General features: G+C 40.1%; 2 protein-coding genes across 3 annotated transcripts; both read left to right on the plus strand.

The window, feature by feature from the left end:
- The first annotated feature begins 1,702 nt into the window (after positions 1 to 1,702).
- Positions 1,703 to 4,158, plus strand: LOC105044382 (uncharacterized protein C24B11.05). 2 transcript variants are annotated; one of them, XM_010922249.3, is made up of 9 exons: positions 1,703 to 1,836; positions 2,331 to 2,406; positions 2,496 to 2,561; positions 2,639 to 2,736; positions 2,827 to 2,864; positions 2,963 to 3,050; positions 3,144 to 3,425; positions 3,593 to 3,658; positions 3,783 to 4,158. In XM_010922249.3, exons 2-9 carry the CDS (start codon positions 2,346 to 2,348, stop codon positions 3,936 to 3,938), a joined length of 855 nt encoding a protein of 284 aa, XP_010920551.1. In that variant the 5' UTR covers positions 1,703 to 1,836; positions 2,331 to 2,345; the 3' UTR covers positions 3,939 to 4,158. The 2 variants fall into 2 exon arrangements, with proteins under 2 accessions (XP_010920551.1, XP_029120221.1); XM_029264388.2 differs by lacking the exon at positions 1,703 to 1,836 and adding an exon at positions 1,990 to 2,149.
- A 7,871-nt stretch (positions 4,159 to 12,029) lies between these two features.
- On the plus strand, positions 12,030 to 21,267 carry LOC105044383 (uncharacterized protein At5g02240). Its single transcript, XM_010922250.4, has 7 exons — positions 12,030 to 12,284; positions 17,983 to 18,254; positions 18,342 to 18,378; positions 18,574 to 18,671; positions 19,901 to 19,962; positions 20,589 to 20,712; positions 20,960 to 21,267. The coding sequence occupies exons 1-7, from the start codon at positions 12,077 to 12,079 to the stop codon at positions 21,077 to 21,079; spliced, it is 921 nt and encodes a 306-aa protein (XP_010920552.1). The 5' UTR covers positions 12,030 to 12,076; the 3' UTR covers positions 21,080 to 21,267.
- The last annotated feature ends 1,318 nt before the right edge of the window (positions 21,268 to 22,585 follow it).

Raw genomic sequence — 22,585 nt, forward strand, 5'->3', positions numbered from 1 at the left:
GTGTCCAATAATTAGAATGTCAAACTCCACAGCGTCTGTACTACAATAATTGCCCCTAAAAATGACTTCAGCGGCCCTTGAGAGCTTCCACTAAATTGGACGCCATGGTTTTTCTCCGAAAGGGATTTATTTTTCCTTTTTCTGTCCTCCAATCGATCTTACAAAGGGACACGTGGTCCTCAGTGGACGACACACGCGTCTCTCCCAGAGATGAGGTTTTCCCAAACAACACTCTATCATTTGAGGCATCGCATGGGCCCGAGCTAACTTTCCTTTTTTTTTTTTTTTTTTCAAAAAAGTATACGACAGAATTTAAGCATTGGAAAATATTTACCGCAATCACTCCGTATAACACAACTCTTGACGCCCTTCCTGTGATGAATGGGTCCTTCTCCACGTGGTCCCCACATGCCAGTGAAGTTTGAAAAAAAAAAAAAAAAAGGCCCCCATCTACAGCACGTGTTCTACACGTGAGAGGATGCGGATTTGGATTCCCTCAAACGTGGGTAGTACGCTACTCCTTTCTGTTTATAGTAGATGATAACCGCCTACATTGTTTCATTTGTTGCTGATAAATTCTTTCTAGTTTTCCACCAGAGTAAAAAATTATCCATGCATATTCTATCTCTAGAAGCCATCTACAATTGCTCGAACTTCAATAAATTTTCTGACCTCAGCTCTTCATGTATTTCTACTACAGCAATTGCTTAAAATATTCAGGATGAGGCATGATGGTTATTGTTATACTTGCTTGTTTCAGTTTACTTGTTTACAAGTGTCAAACAAATAAAAAAAAATGTAAAATGCTTACGAGAGAATCATACTAGATGGTGCCGCCTAATAATATTTAAAGACTTCTATAGAAACATGGCACAAAGAAAATTGATACAATTAGCAGAAGCAGGCAACATTCAAAAAAATTCGATCATACACCACAACATGCTAGAGAATTGTCATTTTAAACACATTGATTGGTAACTAAATTGCACCACCTTATATTATTAGCCTTTAACAAAAGGTGCAAAGATAATTTACGCCATAGAAATTGCAAAAAATCTACGACCGCCCTGAAGAATTAATTGGTATTGCATCGTCCAAAGCCCCACAAATAGGGGTGTACATCACTTGGACGGTTTCCCAAGGCAATCATGACCTAACAATATTATTCCATCAAGGTTTGCCCAGCCACTCCACCATCGAGCTCATTCCTGCCGACCCACAGACTATGAAATTTAAACCTTGGTCCTTACCTTTGTCACCTAATTATTTTGGCCTCTCATGGGAGACATATGAATAAGGAAGCTACCCGGTGAGTACGCCCTCCTATGCGTCTTCTCGGACACCCCGTACGCCGTCCGATCTCCAAACGGACAGCAGTCCGTTGACCTCCTTCGTTCCACGTTAAAAGTTCTAAATCCACTGAAAAGGCCGGTTCCTAAATAACTCCAAGATAAGAGCCTATTCGAACAGCCAAGCGTGTTCGTTCGGATATAGGAGCTACCGGACAACCAATTAGGTCGCGAGAGCGGGCGGGCCATGTATCGGAAACACCTTGTCCGGCGGTTTCCCTTTTTATGTTCGTAATTAGTTTAAAAATATCTTAAATCTAATTATTTAAAATTAATTCGGAATTTTTTATACTAATCTCGATTAGAGGGGCCAACGGTTTGCCTATTTAAAACCCGGGACCCCGACCTCCCATCCCCCCCTCCCCCCTTCTATTTCCTCATTCCTCTCTGCGAAGAAAAACCTTAGCTTGTGCCCTCTTTTGATCCCGCGCTGTCTCTATTGACCTCTAGTGCATAGCGTCTGGGATCTTTTGGCCGTTTCAATCCGGTACCTTTCTCATCCCTGGCCTCGGATGAAAATATTGCTGTTTTTTCTGAGAAAATTCTGGACGGAGATTAGTTTCGTGAAGAAAGTTTATAACTTTTGTGGATGTATCGCTTTATTTCGCTAGTTAATCAAATGCATTCTGTGTCGAGATAGCAATCTCTGAGGCACTGATGGTGGAGAATTAAAAGATCAATTTTCTTTTCTTTCGAGAAAGATTAGATCTTTTTGGCTGTGAGATAGCCTTCTTTAGGTTGTCAAAAAGTTCTTCGTCACGCACTTTAATGGCCTGGATTTACTTTTCTCTTACCGAAAGGTGAGAGGTTTTTTAATGCAACTACATGTTATTATTAATAATTTTGAGGAAGAAAAACTACATATCGTCCACACTCTTCGATGAGTGGATGTTATATTTTGAGAAAAATAATCATCCTTCCCGTCTCCATTTTGCTGACCTTGTTCGGTATTACTGAGACTCTTTTGTTCTAATTTTGAAGTTCTTACTGATTGAAATGGAATTCGAGGGCCGATATTGCCAGGCTCAGAGGCCTAAATACGAGTGCCTTCTGTTTGGTATGTATTCTGCTTCCAAGTTTTGTTCTGAGACATATTAGTTGGGCCCGCAAGTACTAATTAGCTCTCGATTTCGTTACAACATATAGATCTCGACGATACTCTGTACCCTTATAGTTCTGGCATGGCAACTGCGTGTCGCAAAAACATCGAAGGTATCTCTTCACTTCTCTGTTTTTGATTGATGTTTATAGTGGGTATCTGGACTCATAAGTATTGCTATTATGTTCAGATTATATGGTCGAAAAGCTTGGGATTCAGGAGACCAAGATCCCAGACATGTGTAATTTACTGTACAAGCACTATGGGACAACCATGGCCGGTCTAAGAGTACGCTCAGTAATATTTTCTCTGTTCACCGTCTTAAAAATTATTATGGTGCTTGTCTCCTTATACCATTTTCTTCTATATGTTGCTCAGGCCATTGGCTACAATTTTAATTATGATGATTACCACGGGTAATTCTACATTTTTCCTTCTTGGCGGTCACTATGTTTGATATCAATGATTTTGTGACAATCTGTTTGTATCTAACATCTATTTTGCTATTCAACAGCTTTGTTCATGGAAGATTACCTTATGACAAGCTGAAGCCAGATCCTGTTCTGAGACATCTTCTGCTGGGCCTGCCAATACGCAAAGTGGTGAGTTTCTCAAACACTGTCGCATGGAACGGTAAAAGATTTTCCTAAGATTTATTGTAATCTGATGCATGTGTCTTTGCTTTCATAAAACAGATTTTCACAAATGCTGATAAGATCCATGCTGCCAAAGCACTAAACAAGCTGGGGTTGGAAGATTGTTTCGAAGGAATTATATGCTTTGAGACTCTGAATCCGCCAAGTGATTCATCTTCACCCTGCGACACAACAGCCACAACCAACATCTTCGACATCGTTGAGCATTTCTCTCAGCCCGCTGCTGATTCTGAGCTACCAAAGACACCAATCCAATGCAAACCATCCATAGATGCGATGGAGCATGCCCTCAGAATTGCAAACATTAACCCTCAAAGAACGGTTAGTGGCCTTTTTTTTTTTTTTTCCTTTTCAGTCTGATTGCTGCATGTCAGCTCAAACTGATAGAACCATCATAAAACGCTTAGGAATAGTAGGGATTGTATTGAATTTAGCACATATTCTTGGTTACTTGTACTAATAGTGTATTGGTGCAAATTGTTTTCCAGATTTTCTTTGATGACAGTGTTCGCAATATCCAGTCAGGCAAAGGCGTCGGTCTCCACACGGTACTGGTAAGCCCATTCATTACCATGGCTGCTTGATTCAAGTTTTGGTCTCTGTCCTAGGAATAGTTGGGATTGGATTGATTTTAGGTAGGTTATCTGATCGGTTGCTTCTTTAATCTGTTTGTTTCAGGTCGGCAAGTCACATAGAGTTAAAGGTGCAGATCATGCACTGGAAAGCATCCATAACATCAGGGAAGCACTGCCTGAGCTCTGGGAGGAGGCTGAAAAATCAGAGAATGTTCGATATGAGGGCAAGGTTGCGATCGAGACATCTGTGACTGCTTAATGTTCAATTCTTCCATGTAATTTCTATCGAATGAGAAGATGTTGTATGATTTCATGGAAGGAACTCATCCTCATGACCGAGCTCTTCTTAGTCTATCCATGTAATTTTGGTTGGAGGAGGAGAATTGTATGGAATGGGCAGGAAACCATCATGCTTCCCCCCATTTTATCAATTGATATGCATGTAACTAGTATTCAGAAATAAATATTTTTATTTTCTCCATCATGTGCCAAGGTAGTGCAAGGGATTTTTGACAATGTCCTTAAGTCTTCAGGCCAAATTAGATCATATTCTGGTTGAAGAAATATGAAGTGATAAGGTGGTTTCTTGTCTTTGGAATTAATTTATCCTTCATTCCCTCTCTTGCTGCGCTGTGTGTGTGTGTGTGTGTGAAGTAGCACCCTAAATTGCAAAAAGGAATTTCCTCTACTGCATGTTCTCCTTTGCAATCGAACTGCAATTTGTGAGAATTCAAGTCATTGCTACTCTCTGGTATCCAATTCATATGCACTGCTGCGGTAATTTGTTATCCACTGCAACCATGGAATCATCATTTTCTTCAGGAAAAAAAAAAATCCACTTTAGTTAAATCACAAAATGTTCTACAGGTTTAGTGAGAGAGAAAAGAAAAGAAACATAAAAAAGATTTTCCAAGGAGTTTGAGTAGTTCTTTCTTTCACTTTGGCGATGCAGTAGATTACATATCTTTCAATTTGGTCATGCAGTAGTTTACATACTCCCTAAACACCTGGTCAGTTTGCCCAGTTCCATCTGCTTGGAGTTAAGGAATAAGGTGATCTATGCACTCTGCTCCACAATTGAGCTGTATAGTGGTCCCCATGGCACCATACCTTCAGACCCTTGGCCACTCAAGGCCTAAACCACTCTCACTGGCTTCTCTCCATAGCCAATCCATGAATTGCAATTGAATATGCTTTTCCTTTATAAGTTTTCTCTGGCTTCTCTCTACAGCCAAGATGACTAAGAAGGTGGGACATCAACTTTTTGCAGCCGTCTGCCGGAAGATTTAGAGAGAGAGAAACAACCGCATATTTCTGAACAAGAAAAATTCTCTGTTCTTGGTTTTGCTGAAGTTGCTTCAATCATTTTATTATTAGAGATATCTGGGCTCTTTTAAATTTCAGATTCATTATCAAGAGTTATGGATTAGGCCACAGTCATTGGCTCACCCTCCCAATAGCTAACAGCTCTTTCTTATTGTCTTTGTTTCTGTTTCTCATTTAGCAATGTATTTGTAAGCTGAATTTCCATTGTCAGATTCTGTTAAGAACTCTATTATAGAGCACCTTGTATTCTTTGTCCGTTGAATAAATTGGAGGAAGCTTCCTACTACCTCCTATTCACATCAAAAAAAAGTTTCCTCCGTCAATAGGTGGGAATCATGAGCTGTGTTCCAATGGCTATGCAGGTCCCAAAGGATTGAGGACCATCTGGAGCAACGACAGCAGAAAACACACAGTTCTGACATGGCTGATGGTCCCTATCTATTCACTGAACTCACTGAGCAAACCCAACCAAGCTATAAATCTACAAATATCTTAGGAAGTGTTTTATTCATCTTTGTCGCCCATGATTTTAGTTTTTTTAATCTCTATCTCTTTCAAAAGTTGTACGGCAGAGTATATACGTGAAAAAGTTAGTACTAATCAGCCACGGCCATTCTATTTAACAAGCTTGTTTGGCATATAGTATAAATATCCTCAATATGCATGCCGTAATGCACCCTAAATATAAAGAATCCCAGCTACCAAACAAAGTTTCAAAATTGCATTATCTGAATAAACCATTTGTATGATGGACGTCTGAATTCTATCATGGGTCATGTTTTATTTGTTAAATTAGCACCACCTACTATTTAAAAATAAGAACCACAACAATGACAAGCCATGATCATTAGTGACTTCTGAGTCTCTGACTGTTTTTAACTGGCTAATGGAAACATTACATTACTATACCGTGTAAGCAGACAACAAGGAAAGCCGAATTAGTCATACCTAATCAGTGGTTTTTAGTAATGATGGTCACTTTTCTGCGGTATGCAAGGTAGTGAACCATCGAATCTTTTACGTGCAAGTATTATTTTTCCTCTTCAACAGCATCAATCTCATTCACGAGTTTCATAAACAATGACCTCTGAACAGCATCAATCTAGCATGAACGGTTGTAAATAACTAGGCTGGATTAAAGCGGGGGCAGTGCATGTGATGTTATATTATGTTAAGTAGTAGTGTTGCTTCTTTGAAAAGCTCATAGTGCTTTGGTTGATACCACACGCCTGGATTTAGGTCAACCATGCTCACGCTTGTGATCACTGAATCCTTCTTTTTCTGCACATGTTTGAATGGGATGTCATGTGAATGTGAGTGAGGAGGCTCTCTTTCTTAATAATAGACCCCGCAACCATTCAAAAATCAATAACTTTCTTTCCCATTACTTTCCTGTGGCAACAGCTTCATTTTGAAATTGTTTCACAGCCTTACATGATGGCTTTTTTAATCACACCAGTCTCCTCAGAGGCATCCAACAAAGTTGGACACCGGCCGGAAAGATTTGCATGATCCCTGAAAAATGATAACATGTACAAACTGAGAACCAGTCCAAAATCCAAATTTACCATCATCAAAGAAATAGACTGCTGCACCGATTGGGTAACACACACACACACAAAAAAAAAAAAAAAAAAAAAAAAAAAAAAAACCATAAACAGTAAATCCTAATTTGCTGAAAGTTCATCTCAACCAATGGACTTAAGATTAACTCGCTATCAGAATCTAGACAGCCAAACTAGTGCTTCCAATTGATTCCCCTCTCTTATGAGGCCATGAGCTGTGCTATGTCCAGTTCTATAGCCTAAAGACACATTTAGTGCCAAGAAATCATTTTCATGTCCTCCAAACTTGTTTACTCTTTCCTCTTGGCATTTCTGAATGCTTTCCAGGCACAAAATGTCTGGTTCTACGTTGTGCGTACTCATGCTTGTTTGTGTTAGGCCACTTAATAGTTTTTTAAAAGAAACAAAGGTCAATCACTTTCAGTGGCCTGCTTTCCGACCACGGAAGCACAACCTAGCATCGTCCCCTAGGAAATGGCCATTGCAGTCACCCTAAGCTACCCCCACCCAAAAAAAATAGGTCCACTCAACTAATAATACACGTTGATGTGAACCTCTAGGTCTTTACTATAAGTTAATTCAGATGATATTGCAAGCTTTTGATTAGTTTAACCACATCCTTCTATACCATTCTTGAGTTCGTAATATTAATGTGTTCGGTCTCTTGCCGGTAAGCCTAGAAGTGGTCATCAAATTTGCATATAACACTAGATATGTGGCAACAAAGATCTAGTATACATAATTTGGTGCTTACAAGAGCTGAAACTGGTTATTAAACTCACTGTGTGGTTCTCTTGCATAAGAATGCTGTGAATGGGTGATTTGTCATCATTGATGACTGCATTAGCATGTCATGGGCAGCTGGCCACTAAACACCTTGAACACTAGATTGAAGCATGTGATGGCAAAATGAGGTCATTTGTACGTTTTTTTATGTATGTCTCCAATTATCTGATCCCTAATTTATATCATGTTATTAATTAACGAACCAAAGCAAAAATGTTAACAACATCCCACTATATGAATTTAGTATTCAGTATTTTGCTACTGAAATCTAGGTAGATGAAATTGTCCATAGTTTCATAACACTCTCACGCTATTGATTTTTACAGATGCATCATATAGGTTGCGGAATTGAAGAGGAATTACCCATCAAAATAACTGGTTGGAGGTATTGATTCAATATCATAATTTTTAAGATCTGTAAACTTCAAGAAAGAAAAAATAAATATAAAGCAAGTGAAATGTTAAGGACCACAAAACATCCACATCAGGCGCCAAAGTACCTATTTCAGAAGATCGCTCCATGTGCTGTTGACTGTAGAGGATTTGAACAAGTCTTCACCATTCAAAGTGGAAGGCAGACATAACCCATTGTTGGAAGGAATGCATCATGGAAAAGCGCAGAGCTGAATCACAAGCGTCGAAAAGTCCTGTCAGACCAACATAGATGTGTAGGTATGCAGTATCCACACTCATCTATTTGACAGAGTTGAGGCAATTCTTTCCTCAGCAGCAACCTATGGCCATCACTTTTTTGCATCTATTAGGTCAAATTCCAAAAGTTGGTTTGGATGGCCTATTGTGAAGATTTCCTTTTATCTAGTGTGCTTGTGGCCACCATTCTGTTGTTGTCTTGTGGAAACCACTTGAATGGGACATGAAAGGCATTTGGCTTAAGAGATCTCCTTCCTTTTCCAGCAAGCCTATATTCCCTCTGAAATAATCCTTGACATAATCAAATCAATACATAAGAGGATTGGGGAGGGGAAGAGAAACATCTGGTCTCATGTAAAGAGGTGATTGTAGAGATCGGCACTTGAAAGTTACTCTTTTATAACAATGTTGATCCAACAATGCATTTGAACTGCAAAAACAGCAAATGGCAGCAAACATGTCCAAGGCTAAGAGCAACATGCCTCCTCCTCAAGGCGCACTGAGTTATGAACGTTATGTACAGTGAGCATATAAGTTAATAGAGAAAAACACTAAGAGCTAGTTTGGATAATCTATTGCAATCCAATTGGATTATAAGATCATAGGCTAGGGAAGGCCCATTTCATAATATTCATAGAAATTTTTAAAAATGGGCCAGCCCGAATCCCAAAGGGAAAAAGAATGATCTCATCAGATCTTCTTTTCCATCCTATTAAATTACTTGAAGAGGTACAGTTGATATAGGCTGGATTAGGCCTCCTGTTCTATAATATTAGACATAATAATATGTGCACATAGCTTAGAATGTATGTGTTGAACAGTCCAGGCCCGACTCCTGTAGGATTTTCAGCTCAATCTTGTAGGAATATTCAGATGGTATTTAGGGGAGGAATACATTCCCTAGCTTTCAACAATGAGTTTTAGTCAAATAAAAAAAGAGTTTCTTCACATTGAAATTCTAAAAGCATGGAGGTGAGAATGCCTCGGGAAAATGAGATATATAGATGATGGCAAACTGCTGGAACTTTTTGGTCATCCTTTTAATGAATATTTCCTCCCAGTGAATGCCCTGGACTTGTGTTCTTCATCCTTGTGCGGCAGCATAGTTGCAGAGGCCTGTGGAGAAAAGATGGCAAATATGACATTACACAGCCAATATTCCAGAGCTGCCATGAATTATTATGTAGTTGGAAGATGGTGTGAACCACATTTGGCTGGCTGTTGAATATCTATGAACAAGAAACTAAAGAATCAGACGGCCACATAGAAATCACAGGCTAAACATCATTTGTAAGATCTCATATTCATATTCGTCGATGAACTTTAATTTTAAAAAAACAAACTTTTCTGTCTCCTTCGAATTTGAAGCCTCTGTTTGAGGCAAACACAAGTTTTCTTGAAGACTGAGATGATGAAGTGCTAGACAAAGTAGAGCTTATCCATAATCCCATTGGCATCCAGCAGTTGGGGTTCTCTTGCAGCAGATGAAGCAGATGCTAGTTAATTAGAATTTACGTCGCTGGAAATTTATGATTACATGGTAATCGTGATGCATCATCATTGTAGATGATATATGCATCTATTGTGGTACAAAACTATTAATATGGAAAATCCGAAATATGTGATATAAGTATCTTCATGTGGAATAGAAGGTGAGAAGTATCGAGTATAGTAGTCTTACCAAGGCAGTCAAGAGCAGATTGTGGCATTATGACTGGAAATATTCAAGTCATCAAACACAAATATGAGTAAAGACAACATAAAAACAACAAATAGAATGATTAATAACATGGCTAGTTTAAGATATACAAGATATACAATCACATACTTCTATCGCCGTTCTCCAGATGTGCCTGCACAACAGCAAAGAAACCGGAATTAATAGAATAGATTAATCAAATCATGACAGAGTATACTGACTGAGATCCTGGATCTATGAAAAAATGATGTTTTGGCTTTCAAAGCCTTCTCTTTCTGGTAAATATCACTTCCTATGGAAAAAAATAAAATGAGATATAATAACTAAGACAATGGTAAGTTCATTTGAGGACCCGAATTGTGAGCCACAAGGATTTGCAGTTTTAGTTCAGTAGCAGGTTGCTCATTGATGAAGATACTAACTGGATAAGGTCAGTGCAAGAATTTTTTTGATGAAATAGAAGTGCATGTTATCATACAACAATAACGTATAATCAGAAGACTTGTCTCGTCTATCTTTTCGAATTCCATATACCACTGAGAGTCCTTATATGCTGTGTTATCTTGTATTTACGCATAGTGGATGATGAGGACTTTCCTCATGCTTCCACAAATATATCAGATATCTTATTTTCCCATCAGAGAAGGATGAGTTTCATATAATAAGTGAGAAAGATACTATTAAAAAGATAAAATATCCACAAATACAGGAAATCAAATAGTTTCAATGAATTCTAGGAGTGTAAAGCATCAAATCCTAAGGAAGATCCTATTACGGACACAAACAAAAGAAGTCTGCAATTATATTCTGTTGACTATGAAATTGAACTAGACCATCTTAATGATTTGTAAGTCTAATCCTATAAACTTTCACAAGCACTGGGCCAAAGGCTTTAATTTCAATGACAGTTCCTTAATTTTCTGCCAACAGTCTCGGATGTAGCATAAAATTAAAATGATGGGAAGTTCATCCATCATATCTTAGAAATTTATCTAAACATGCTAATCTGTTAGTAAGAGTGAAAAGCAAGAGGAAAGTGCTTAGTTAATTCCATGTCGTAGATGAGCTGAAGTTTAAAAAATCCAGATAAGCCATGAGATATAGAAGAACAGATTATACCTTGTTGATAGAAGAAAGTGGGAAGCATCTATATATCTGCACATATGATCTTTGAGCATATCCATAATCTTTGGAATACTGCAATCATCAACAACAAAGAGATGTAACAGCCGCATTAGTTGGGCTTTTTGACATTTGGGAAGCTAGAGAAACGTAGATTTTGTCAATCAAAAAATGTAAGTATGGTGGATGATGTGTTAATTAATTATGACTAAAAGCTACACTGGAGCATGAAAACATTTTGCAAGTTATGGCACCCACCCGATACCATGAAACTTTTGAGGAAGTGAGAATATGTTACATAGCAATGAATAACTAACAAACTTATGTTATCAAAAAGAAGGAATTATAAGAAAGTTGTGCAAAGGAAGAGGCATGCTTCTTATGGGGTATTATGAAAATAGTGTCATTCCAATATGTTAAAAACTCTCATATAGTTCACTATGCATTGCACTGACAAATGGCTCAAAAAATGGAACTGAAGAATGAAAAGTTTGTAGCAATAAGAGAAAGACTAGAAAATCCCCACCAGATCCTTATTTGGACAACAATCTCATTCCATAGTTATTAAAAGGACGATACTCAATAATTAATTAGAATTATATTTCTCAATACGTGGCACATATAGAAAAACATGCAGCTTCTCCAGATCTCCTCGGCCCTTAAAATGCTAGAGTAGGTGGTGCAATCATCTATATGTATAATTATATTGATTTGTGTTCAATGGATTCTTTGGTTTTTCTTGTGATGATATAGTTTGTTGCATAATTGCTGGAATAAATATGTAAGTATACATTTCTTTTATATATATATATATATATCGATTTTTTTGGTTACATAGAATATGATACCAATTGCATGATTATCGATATAAAAATTTATATTTTGATCGTATCATGTATCATATTTTTTTGATCGTATATAGATATTTCATACGGATGACTTTGGTACATGAAATATAATACTAATTAATGTAAAATTTGGCAACGAATATATCATTGTATTATAATTTTATTTGGCTCATACGGTACAGCTAGTTTTCTTGCGTTCAAAGCAGAGGCTTGGAGTCACGTGAACGTGGACGACACCTCTGGTTGGGTCCCCGCATTAAAGACTGGGTGTGCAAGTGGGTGTCGATTAAGTCTGGTTTTCAAGGCTTTTCCTCTCCAGCGCGCGCCGAGACCCCCAGAAGATAAGGTGTTACTAGTAGTACTCCCTCTCTCATGGAAGCGGGTTCTCCCCTTGTCCCTGATGGCGATGCGCGTCTCTTTCTTCTTCGGCCCTCCTAAGCTCTTCCCCTTCTTCGATTCTCGCGATCTTTCCGCGAAATCCGCTGCCTTCTTATCTCCTCCACCTTGCTCCTCCCCATCCAAGAAGCCACGACGGAATTTAGGAGCTCGCGCCATGGCGGGTGGTCCTCCGAGCACCGTCCTCGTCACCGGCGCTGGTGGTAGAACAGGTAACTGCCCGCTTCTCCGTCTTCTTCTTTCAATTCGAGTGGAATGTTACCTAGGCATCGGAACTTGTTCTTGTTTTTTCTAATAACAATTTTGTAGTTTCTTCTCGGCCGTGGTTGCTTCGTTATTGAGTTTGGTGATGAGTTATTGGCCTCTTATTGTTCACAGAGAAGAATCAAGGATTTCTTCTTTCTACGACAAGGGATAATAAATAATTCGATCCGGAGAAAAATCAATTATAAGGTTCTGTAACCATTACATTAACTGAAATGGACATACATTGTGTAACAAGATGGCAATCATAATCATAGGCTATATATCCATAATTCTTGGTCGTCCAATCGGGAAAACGATGATCTACCACCAAGATAGAGCATGTATGAGATGCGATTGTCTATAATAAACTCTTAATAGAAGGCTTTCTGTTTCCTATCATGTTTATCTTAGTACTGGAATCTTAAGTACTGCTTTCTGTGAAGAGAAAGAAAGCAGAACCTCTAATTATTGCCTATTCTTTGTTGAATAAAAAAATAATCGTGATCAAGGCATCAATTAGCAGTTCCAATAATCATAACCAAGCAAGTGTGATGACAGATTAAGGGCTGTTGCCTTTTTTTTTTTTTTTTTTTGGAGTAAAAAGGAGACTATTGTGGGTGAGTCACAGTAGTCACATGTCTTTATTATGGAGAGGAAAGTTATACATATATACAAGAAGAGGGTGAATGCTGTTGCTTTTGATACGGACAAATGCAGACACACACAATCCGATGGTCCTTTTGCTGCACTACGAGTACGTTTGGTATTTGCTGTAGCCGGTGAGAGGAGGTGAAAGCTGTTGCTGACCTGCTTTACAGAACTTGGAGGGAACAATCATATACTCATACCTCTGAATTCAAATAAGAAGGGATTGAAAGAGTTAAAGGTTATAGGTGTACTAGCTTGGTTTGCAGCTTTGCAGAACTTTCACCAGAATCTTGGCAACCAGGCTTAGAGGAGCCACAGATGCATGTTGTGCAGACAAATTCTAGTACGTGAGACAAGGAATATATCAGCAACATACCAAAGAGGGGCAGCTGCAAGGATCCCTCCTTGAAGATGGCGGCTAGGGTTTAGGTGTGCAAAACACGAGAGAAGGAGAGAGAGATTGAGGGAGAAAAGCTATTGTATTAGTTTCACGCAAAAAATATTATAATACATGGTTTATATACCCTAGAGTTTATACACAAACTCTAATAAACCCCAGCTAAAAAATTTTCCTGGCTAAACCCAATACATGAAAGCACTCACCGAGCCCATGTCTCGCATGCTCTCATCTCTTAGACTTGTTCTCAGTTCAAACTCTTGAGTTAGCCACCTTAGGACCTCACAAATCAAGGCTCTAAGTCCTAGGATCAAAACCTAATCCTAGATTAAAACAAACTCCCGGACTCAGTCCCAGTTGAGCCGATCCAGTTCTCAACAACCTGTAGAAAACCTGAACGATGTACTTTCAGTTCTGTTCTCAGTTAGTCGACTCAGTTGGGACTGAGTCAACCCATTTGGACTGAGTCGGCTTAGTCTGGCACTGAGTCGACCCACTTTTTGTGCCATGCCAAAATATCGAGACTTCTCTCTCTCTGGCATGCCTTGCGACTTGGTCGATCCATTTTCAGACTGAGTCAACCCAATGCCCTGAAACTGCTCTTCCACCATAGTCTTCAGTCCTTCCTTGGTATCTCGCTTCACCTTATGTCTCCAGATTCTGGAGCTCCAACCAAGTCTTTCGAAGTCCTCATTGTCTGAACCTCGTGCCTGTGGAAGCTATGCTCCGCCTCCACTTTAGGACCAGTCCTATCCTAGTGAATCAGGAGCCTATCAATCCAGCTCTGCCTGTGGTCACCTCCAAGGCTATGGGGGCACCACAGAATCCCTACAATCTCCATTTTGATCCCCCCAAAGTCTTGACGATCTCCGCTCTTCATCGAACTCCGATCCTCTGCACGATCTGACCAATGAGGAGTGAAACCAACTATGCAGACTTCCTCGCCACCGCAGTATACCTCAGCCTTAGAGCTATTCGAAAGACTGTCACCGCCTTCTTTATGGCTGAAAATCTTGTCCTACGTCTGGGCACCTCTCTTGGAGGTCCTTCCATCGGTGGTTAAGTCTACCATTGATCCAGCAGCTGCATCCGCTGTTGCCATCGTGACTCCATCTATCATAACACCCAGTGACTCCATCCATCGCTATTCCAGTGGCTCTGACCATCGCTGCTCCATCTGCAACTCCAACAGCCGCAGTTTCAGCGACGTAGCCCATAGCTGCCCATTGCTCCGTCAGTGGCTCCGATCACCACTGTCTCAGCGGCTGTGACCGCCGTTACCCCTGTGACATGCACTGCCGCAGCATCGGAAACTCCTGAAGTGACTACAGCTCTACTCTCCTGCCTCCGACCCTCCTATGGTCCAAGTTGGTGGAAGCCTCCTCATAGGTCTCTGGGTCCTCCGTCGCTGCTGTAGCATCAACCTCCGATGCATAGACCTTTAGACCAACTCTTGGTGCCCGCTCACCACTACCTGAGCAACTAAGAAACTCCACCTCCATCTACACCTACCTGCCTAGAGCCCATGCCATTGCAATAGACTTTCTCATCATCCATGAAGGAACCTCTCTCCGGTGCTCCTCCACATGTAGACACACTAATCCTCTTTGCTCCACCTCTCTATGATCTGGCGACCCAACTGGCAGATCCAATAAGCATATCATCAACTGTCCAATCTGCACCGACTGGATCTCCGGCTGATCCTCCATAGCTGAAGCAATCACCTCAATCTCTCTGGATACAACAGATCCCTCCAACTGGTACAAACAACTCCTCAGCCTCCTCCCTCTCATCACAATCCTATCACCTTTGGAGACATTCAGAACTCCTGAATTGCTTCTAAAAGTGCAGTCCTTTTCTTTCAAGTACCGAAGTGATATTATGCTCCTCCTGAGATCTGAGACATGATGCACATCTATCAATGTCCGCATCCTCCCATCAAACATCCTCAGCTTGATGGAACCCACTTCTGCAATACTATAAGAGCTTCCATCTCCAAGTATCACTCGTTGCCCCTCACCCAACTGTGTAAGAAATAAATCACGTCCGGTGAGGTGTACAGTGATAAGAGTTAGCCGAGTTCAGTACCCAATGATCTGCATCCTCCCTGTGTCCAGCCCATAACATCAGTAAGTCATCTGATATATCGTTTTTAGCCACTGCATTGGATGACTTTGGTCTGAAACTTTTTTTCTTTTTTCTTTCTCTGTAGACAATCTCTCCTCAGGTGCCCTAACTTCTTGCACCTATAGCATCGTACCTCTCTATTACTCTTTGAAGATTTCTGCCTCCCCGCTGTTTCGCGTCTATCCTTCCCCTCCTAGGCCTTTAACTGGCAGCCATGGCATTTAGGAAAATCCTCATGCTACTTCTCACCATCCGCTCCCTCTGCTCGTTCGTTCGAAGGACCGACACTATCTTCTTATAAACCAGTGTCTCCTTCCTGTACAACAGAGTTATCACCAGCGGATCAAAGCTTCCGGATAGCGAGCACAGCAACATCAGGGACTTGTTCTCCTCCTCTAGAGTCACACCCAAATTGAGTAAATCGGTACTCAACTGGTCAAACCGCTGAACATGCTCTAGTATATCTCCACCTTCTTCCATCCGAAGGCTATAGAACTGTTTCTTCAATATGAATTTGTCGCACATGTTCCTCCCCATGTACAGAGTGTGCAACCTTGACCATAATCCCTTGGGCGTCTTCTCTTCCAGCACACCGTACAACACTAAATCAGCCAAACATCATCAAATCAGCGAACAGGTCCTCTTCTCCAGAGAACTCCAAGCACGATCTGTCATCCCTTCTGACTTTTCCTCCAAAGTCAGATCTAGTTCCTACTGAACCAACAGATCTTTTACTCTAGTTCTCCACATCGAAAAGTTTTTCTTTCCGTCAAACTTCTCAAAATCGATCTTCATTCCACTGCTCATTATGTCTCAAACCACGATCACAAACAACGTAGATCTGATTGAAGAAAAAATATCTTGACCAAAAACCTGACAAAGAACCTCGCTGAGCTCTTCAATAGCTCTTGGCATCTTCTTCCTTCTCCAAGCTCCACCTGGCTCTAATACCAGTTATTATACAGACGAACTCCAGTACGTGGGATAAGAAATACACCAGCAACACACCAAAGAGGGGCGGCTGCAAGGATCCCTCCTTAAAGATGGTGACTAGGGTTTAGGCGTGCAAAACATGAGAGAAGGAGAGAAAGATTGAGGGAGAAAAGTTGTTGTATTAGTTCCATGCAAAAAATGTTATCATACATGGTTTATATACCCCCGGGTTTACATACAAATCCTAATAAACCTCAACTGAAAAACTTTTCTGGCTAAACCCAATACATGAAAGCACTCACCGAGCCTATGTCTCATATGCTCTCATCCCTTGGACTTGTTCTCAGTCTAAACCTTTGAGTTAGCCACCTTAGGACCTCACAAAGCAAGGTCCTAATTCCTAAGATCAAAATCTGATCTCAGACCAAAACAGACTCCCATACATCTTCAGCCTGTATGAACTGGGTCGGCTCAACTAGAACTGAGTCGATCCAGTTTTTAGCAACCTGCAGAAAATCTGAACGATGCACTTTCAGTTCTGTTCCCAGTTAGTTGACTTAGTTGGGACTGAGTCGACCCACCTGGACTGAGTTGGCTCGGTTTGGCACTGAGTCGATCCACTTTCCGTGCCATGCCAAAACACCGAGACTTCTCTCTTTCTGGCACGTCCTGTGACTTGGTCGACTCATTCCCAGATTGAGTCGATCCAATGCCCTGAAACTGCTCTTCTACCGCAGTCTTCAGCCTTTCCTTAGTATCTCACTCCATCTTGTGTCTTCAGGTATTTGGATCTCCAACCAAGCCTTTCGAAATCCTCGTCGCCTGAACCTCAAGCCTGTGGAAGCTATGCTCCGCCTCCACCCTAGGACCAGTCCCATCCTAGTGAACCAGGAGCCTATCAATCCAGCTCCACCTGTGGTCACCTCCAAGGCTATGGGGGCACCACAAAATCCCTACAATGCATAGGTATGATAAATTTGTTGGGTAGAATGAACTTACATGATTTCATAATGAGCTCTCACCGAGCTAGGTACAAATTGGCAGACAAGAAAGGAGAAAGGTTGGCACTAAATTAAACTTCAAAAGGTTAGAGCTTTCTTTAGGGAGAAGGTGGATTATGTTTAGTCTCTCTTTATATTTTGTTGGCTCTAATTTCTATATTTACTAAAGATGCTTCCTGCATGATTGGCTGCGAGCAGAAAAACACTAAGGCAAGGTGATGCAGTATCTCCCAACTGTTTGTGCTGGTGCAATGGTGCCAATTGTTTGGCCTTTTGGGCTAGATGAAAGTTGTGTTGAAAGGAATAGATGTAAAAAAGACAATAACTTAAATTTCCATCCTGTAATACAAGGCTAGACCTTAATCCTTTAATGAGCTAGTGGCAGCTGATCATGGGGAATGTCAAAAACTCTCTGCATGCTGAAGTATTTTTTGTAAGGCTGAAGAATTCCAAAGAATGAACTATTGGCAACAATTTATAAGCATGATTTGACATAATCTATATGCAATCCTTACTGCATTATAAGTTGTTTTTGTGTCTAACCTGGAATTTTATCAGGCCAGATTGTTTACAAGAAACTGAAAGAGAGGACGGACCAGTTCATTGCAAGAGGCTTAGTCAGGACAGAAGACAGCAAAAATAAAATAGGGGGTGCCAATGATGTATTTGTAGGTGATATAAGAGATGCTGAAAGTATTGTTCCTGCTGTCCAAGGAATTGATGCACTCATAATCCTGACAAGTGCTGTGCCAAAGATGAAACCAGGGTTTGATCCAAGCAAAGGTGAAAGGCCTGAATTCTATTTTGAGGATGGATCATACCCCGAGCAGGTGAATTGCACATTTGATTTCTAGTGAACCATCACTTCTGCTTCTTTTTTCCCCTTAATTTATTGGTTAAGTTCCTGGCATGCTAAGGTTGATTGGATTGGTCAGAAGAACCAGATAGATGCTGGTAAGGCTTCTCTCCCTCCCTTCCCCACCGTTCTCACTTTATTTTTATAAGAGGTGCTTCTCTGTACCTGTTTGTGGTAACTAAGAACCATTGCTCTAGGAAATTCCTTGTCGAACTGCCTAGCAGCCACATGGGCATTTCAGCTTGATTATTAAATTCTTTGCTAGGCTCTCTGACTTTCTTCTTTTTGTGCAGCCAAAGCTGTTGGTGTGAAACAGATTGTTTTGGTCGGGTCTATGGGTGGAACAGATGTCAATAATCCATTGAACAACATTGGGAATGGGAATATACTTGTAAGTAGTTAGGTTTGCTGTCCATGTTCATATCTGATATTTCCTCTTGAGTGTCATTTGTTAAGTTGATCCTATCCCCTTTCCTCCCACTTATTTTATTTAAGTTTTGTTTTCTTCGTAATTTTCTTGATATTATTGAGGAAGGAAACCCCCTCCATCTTTGTATCTAATTTGCATACTTTCTTTAGGAGTTCTGATGTTTGACACAGACTCCTGCACTATCATCGTGTATACAATTAGTGAATTCATTATAAAAGTTTTAGCTGATTGATAATAAAAACAGAAGCACGTATTTTAATTAATATACACAATTGAGAAGGCATTGTTCTTCTAGCTAGTCATTCCGTGTCTTAATTGGCTTATGAGGCTCCATCTCACACCTGTAGAACTTTTCATCTCTAGAACCAGCTTAGGGGCCTGCGAATTTCAGATAATATATAATGCTTATAATGGGCCAGTTAAGAGAGGCAAGGATTGATTGTGCTAAGAACTTCTGAGTGAGGGTGAAGCAAAACAATTGAAAACCATGTGCAGTGCTTTCTTCGTAACACTTGCAATGCCCCATATGACATTGATGGAACACCAATTGCTGACAATTTTTCAGTCCCTTTGGTCCTCCCTATCTCATTAGTAAGTTAACGGCCATAGTTGATTCAGGGCCTACATGTTCCATCAATTAGATTAACTGGTTCTCTAAAGAACAATATAAGCATGCATCCTGGTTAATATTTCTTAATAATTATAAATTATTGAAGATTTATGTGCTCTCTATACTGTGGATTGCCTGTTGAAGTTCAGCTGCTTCACATCTCTTTGCAACCACTTTCAGCATTTGCTTTTCAGTGCACTCCTTTGAGGGGTTTATTTCAATAACCATTTGCACATTACGTAACAAGAATATTAGGGCATATGGGAGAGAACCTACAAGAAGCTTTCCAGCTTCCATTTTATCAATACAAATTTCTGATTTTTATCATTTTTATTGTTCAAATAATTTTGTGGATATAAATGTTAGGCCCAAATCTTGTCACTGCCATTGTAGTACAACCATGACGCATGTGAGCAGAAGTTGAGAAGGCAACAAGCATGATTTCCTTTCACTAGTTCGCATCCACGATACTCTTCTGAACTTTTTGTGTTTTCAAAAAAGGTTATGAGGATTACCAGAAATGAGACATCAACTAGATCCATCAAAGCAGAATGCTGATGATGTTGCCACATTTTTGCAGGTGTGGAAACGGAAGGCAGAACAATATTTAGCAGAATCTGGAACACCATACACAATTATAAGGTAAAGCTTTTTACAGCATGGATTAACAAACTATGACTGCTTTGGATTCCTGCAGTTATACGTTCAAGTCAGTCAATATGTCCATCTGGAGATGCCTTTCTACAGTTCCATATATGCATGTCCTTTGAACAGTTCGTGTATTCAGCGACAATTAATTCAACTTCAAATGGCACTTGGTGTTATAGTAGGAATTACCAATCTAATTAATTGCTTACAAATCATTTCCTATTGAAACATGTAACTTTTTTTCATACTGGAATTATGCTTGCTGGCTATGGTCATGGTTGGTTAAAGAAGAGTATTTCATGAATAACACTGTGATGGTGTTAATATTCTACTAGGTGGTTAGAATATGAGATAAAAATTCTTCGCTTCCTAAACTTACGCATGAAGTCTCTTGCAATTGTTGGTAAAACATATTCCTAGTCCCAAGTAAAAAGACTGTTCGTTATGGAAGTAATAAACTAGCGACACTTTCAAAGGAAAAACATATTTCTGTTTTGCCTGAATTTAGAAGGATCAAACTTCAACGATAACACAACTGAAATCTTACATGAATATTCTAAACATGATTGACAACCAGTTATCCAACAGTTGATGACCCCATGTCTTGGTGTTTGTACCAGGGCCGGAGGATTACAGGATAAAGATGGGGGCCTGCGGGAATTGCTAGTGGGCAAGGACGATGAACTACTCAAGACAGAGACTAGAACAATTGCTCGGGCTGATGTTGCAGAAGTCTGCATTCAGGTATGGAAGCTGAGCTACTGGCACATACAATTTTCTATAGCTGTTATCATATGGGACCTGCGACCGCTCATTGCTTTTTCAGAGTTCCTAATGTTCCATTTTTCCACTAGATGAAGAATACACGTGATCCACTGGAATAACTAACCACATTTAGAGATTACGTAGTAACATATATGCATGCAATATGTGACATTGTTTGTGCTTCAGCTGCGTCTAAGGGGAATCCAAATATTTTCTCTGTGGACAGGCGCTGCTGTTTGAAGAAGCTAAGTTTAAGGCATTTGATCTAGCATCCAAGCCAGAGGGCACAGGAACACCAACGACAGATTTCAAGGCACTTTTCTCCCAGATTACTGCTCGTTTCTGAGTCTGTTGGCAGCCTAGAGTGTTTAATCGTCAGTCGTGAAGGAAGATTTAGAAATGGATGTTTATTTGCTTTTGCTGAAAAAACGTGATGCCATCAGTTCATATGAGTTTGTTCCCATATTCACAAAATTTTGTATTACCATTTTTGAGAAATAAATTTTGTACTACTGTGTGCTTGTGCTAAGAGAATTGTTCTTTTATATACTTTTTATGGGAAAACTTGCAAGCAGTTTAGAAGACAAAATGCATTTAGGCTTAGTAACGAGCCACTCAAAATGATTTCCTGTTAAGCTCTCTAAAATAACGCATTGACTAAAATTCACACGAGCACTGGGTTAATGACTTAGATGATTGTTTGCCTTTGTTTTTTTTGGTTAATTTCTGGTTTGTTGGGATAATCGGATTTGCTCCTCCTGATTCTACGTCAATTTCTATATTCGAGATCAGCTCTTTATTCCATATCTATATAACAAGAGTCAAGAGATCCCAAAAGGGGAGATTCTGGAAGGAAAGAAATTTTCAGAATTCAGTTATAATTAGAGTCATCTGGTTGAAACAAAGTCATTATGGTCAAACCAGAGTCATCTGGCCAAATCAGAGTCATCATGGTTAAACTTGAGTTATCATGGTTGAAGCAACATCTTCATGGCTAATGACCATCTTCATGTCATGACCGATTGACCATCTTCATGACCAAACCAGCATCATAACGGTCGACTGTCAAACAATCGACTGTCGACTGTCAGACAGCCGACTGCCAAATATATAATCATGGTACTACAATCGTGGATAATAACTATATGCCACGATCATTAGTGGGCATAAGTTGCTTACTAACTCCATGATTATGGTCTAATAATCGGGATAACTACCTCTTAGTGCCATAAAAAGCAGAACCACGTGCTCGACGATTACACCTGAGTCACCTATAAAGGAGAAATAAAGGAACAGGCAAGGGATAAGACACTTCTGGGTAAGCACTCTGCCACTTTTTATACTCAACTTACTGTTCACTTACTCATTACTGACTTAGGTATTGGAGGGTCTCCGTCAGACACAATTTCAATTAGTAGACTTTTTTTTACAGGTAGCTCTTCATCGGCGTCAGGCGCTTCAGGGGATTGGTCGTAATAGATTGGTGCGCCAACTAGGAGGGCAAACAAACTCTGAAAGAGCAATGATAAGAGAAAAAGCCTAGAAAACATCCATCAACAATGGCTGGCGATCTTTTCGTGGGAAGAGGTTGTCTAAGCCAGAACGTAGAGCCCCATACTCCACAGCAACAATTAAGGGAGCCCCACCATCCTCGATCGTTCTTTCAAATCGATGCCGTCGTCAATCATTGGCTGTCTCATTTTGACATAACCAACAATCGATGGTGGCATAATTTCTAAGACAGTCTCATTGGCGGGATTGGCCACACCACTCAGCCCATCAATCTCAACGTGTCGATCACCACCTATTCCACTCCCATAAAGCTGATAAGGGAAAATGACGATGTACATTT

Source organism: Elaeis guineensis, chromosome 5 (genome assembly GCF_000442705.2).
Source record: "Elaeis guineensis isolate ETL-2024a chromosome 5, EG11, whole genome shotgun sequence".
In the NCBI taxonomy this organism is placed as follows: Eukaryota; Viridiplantae; Streptophyta; class Magnoliopsida; order Arecales; family Arecaceae; genus Elaeis; species Elaeis guineensis.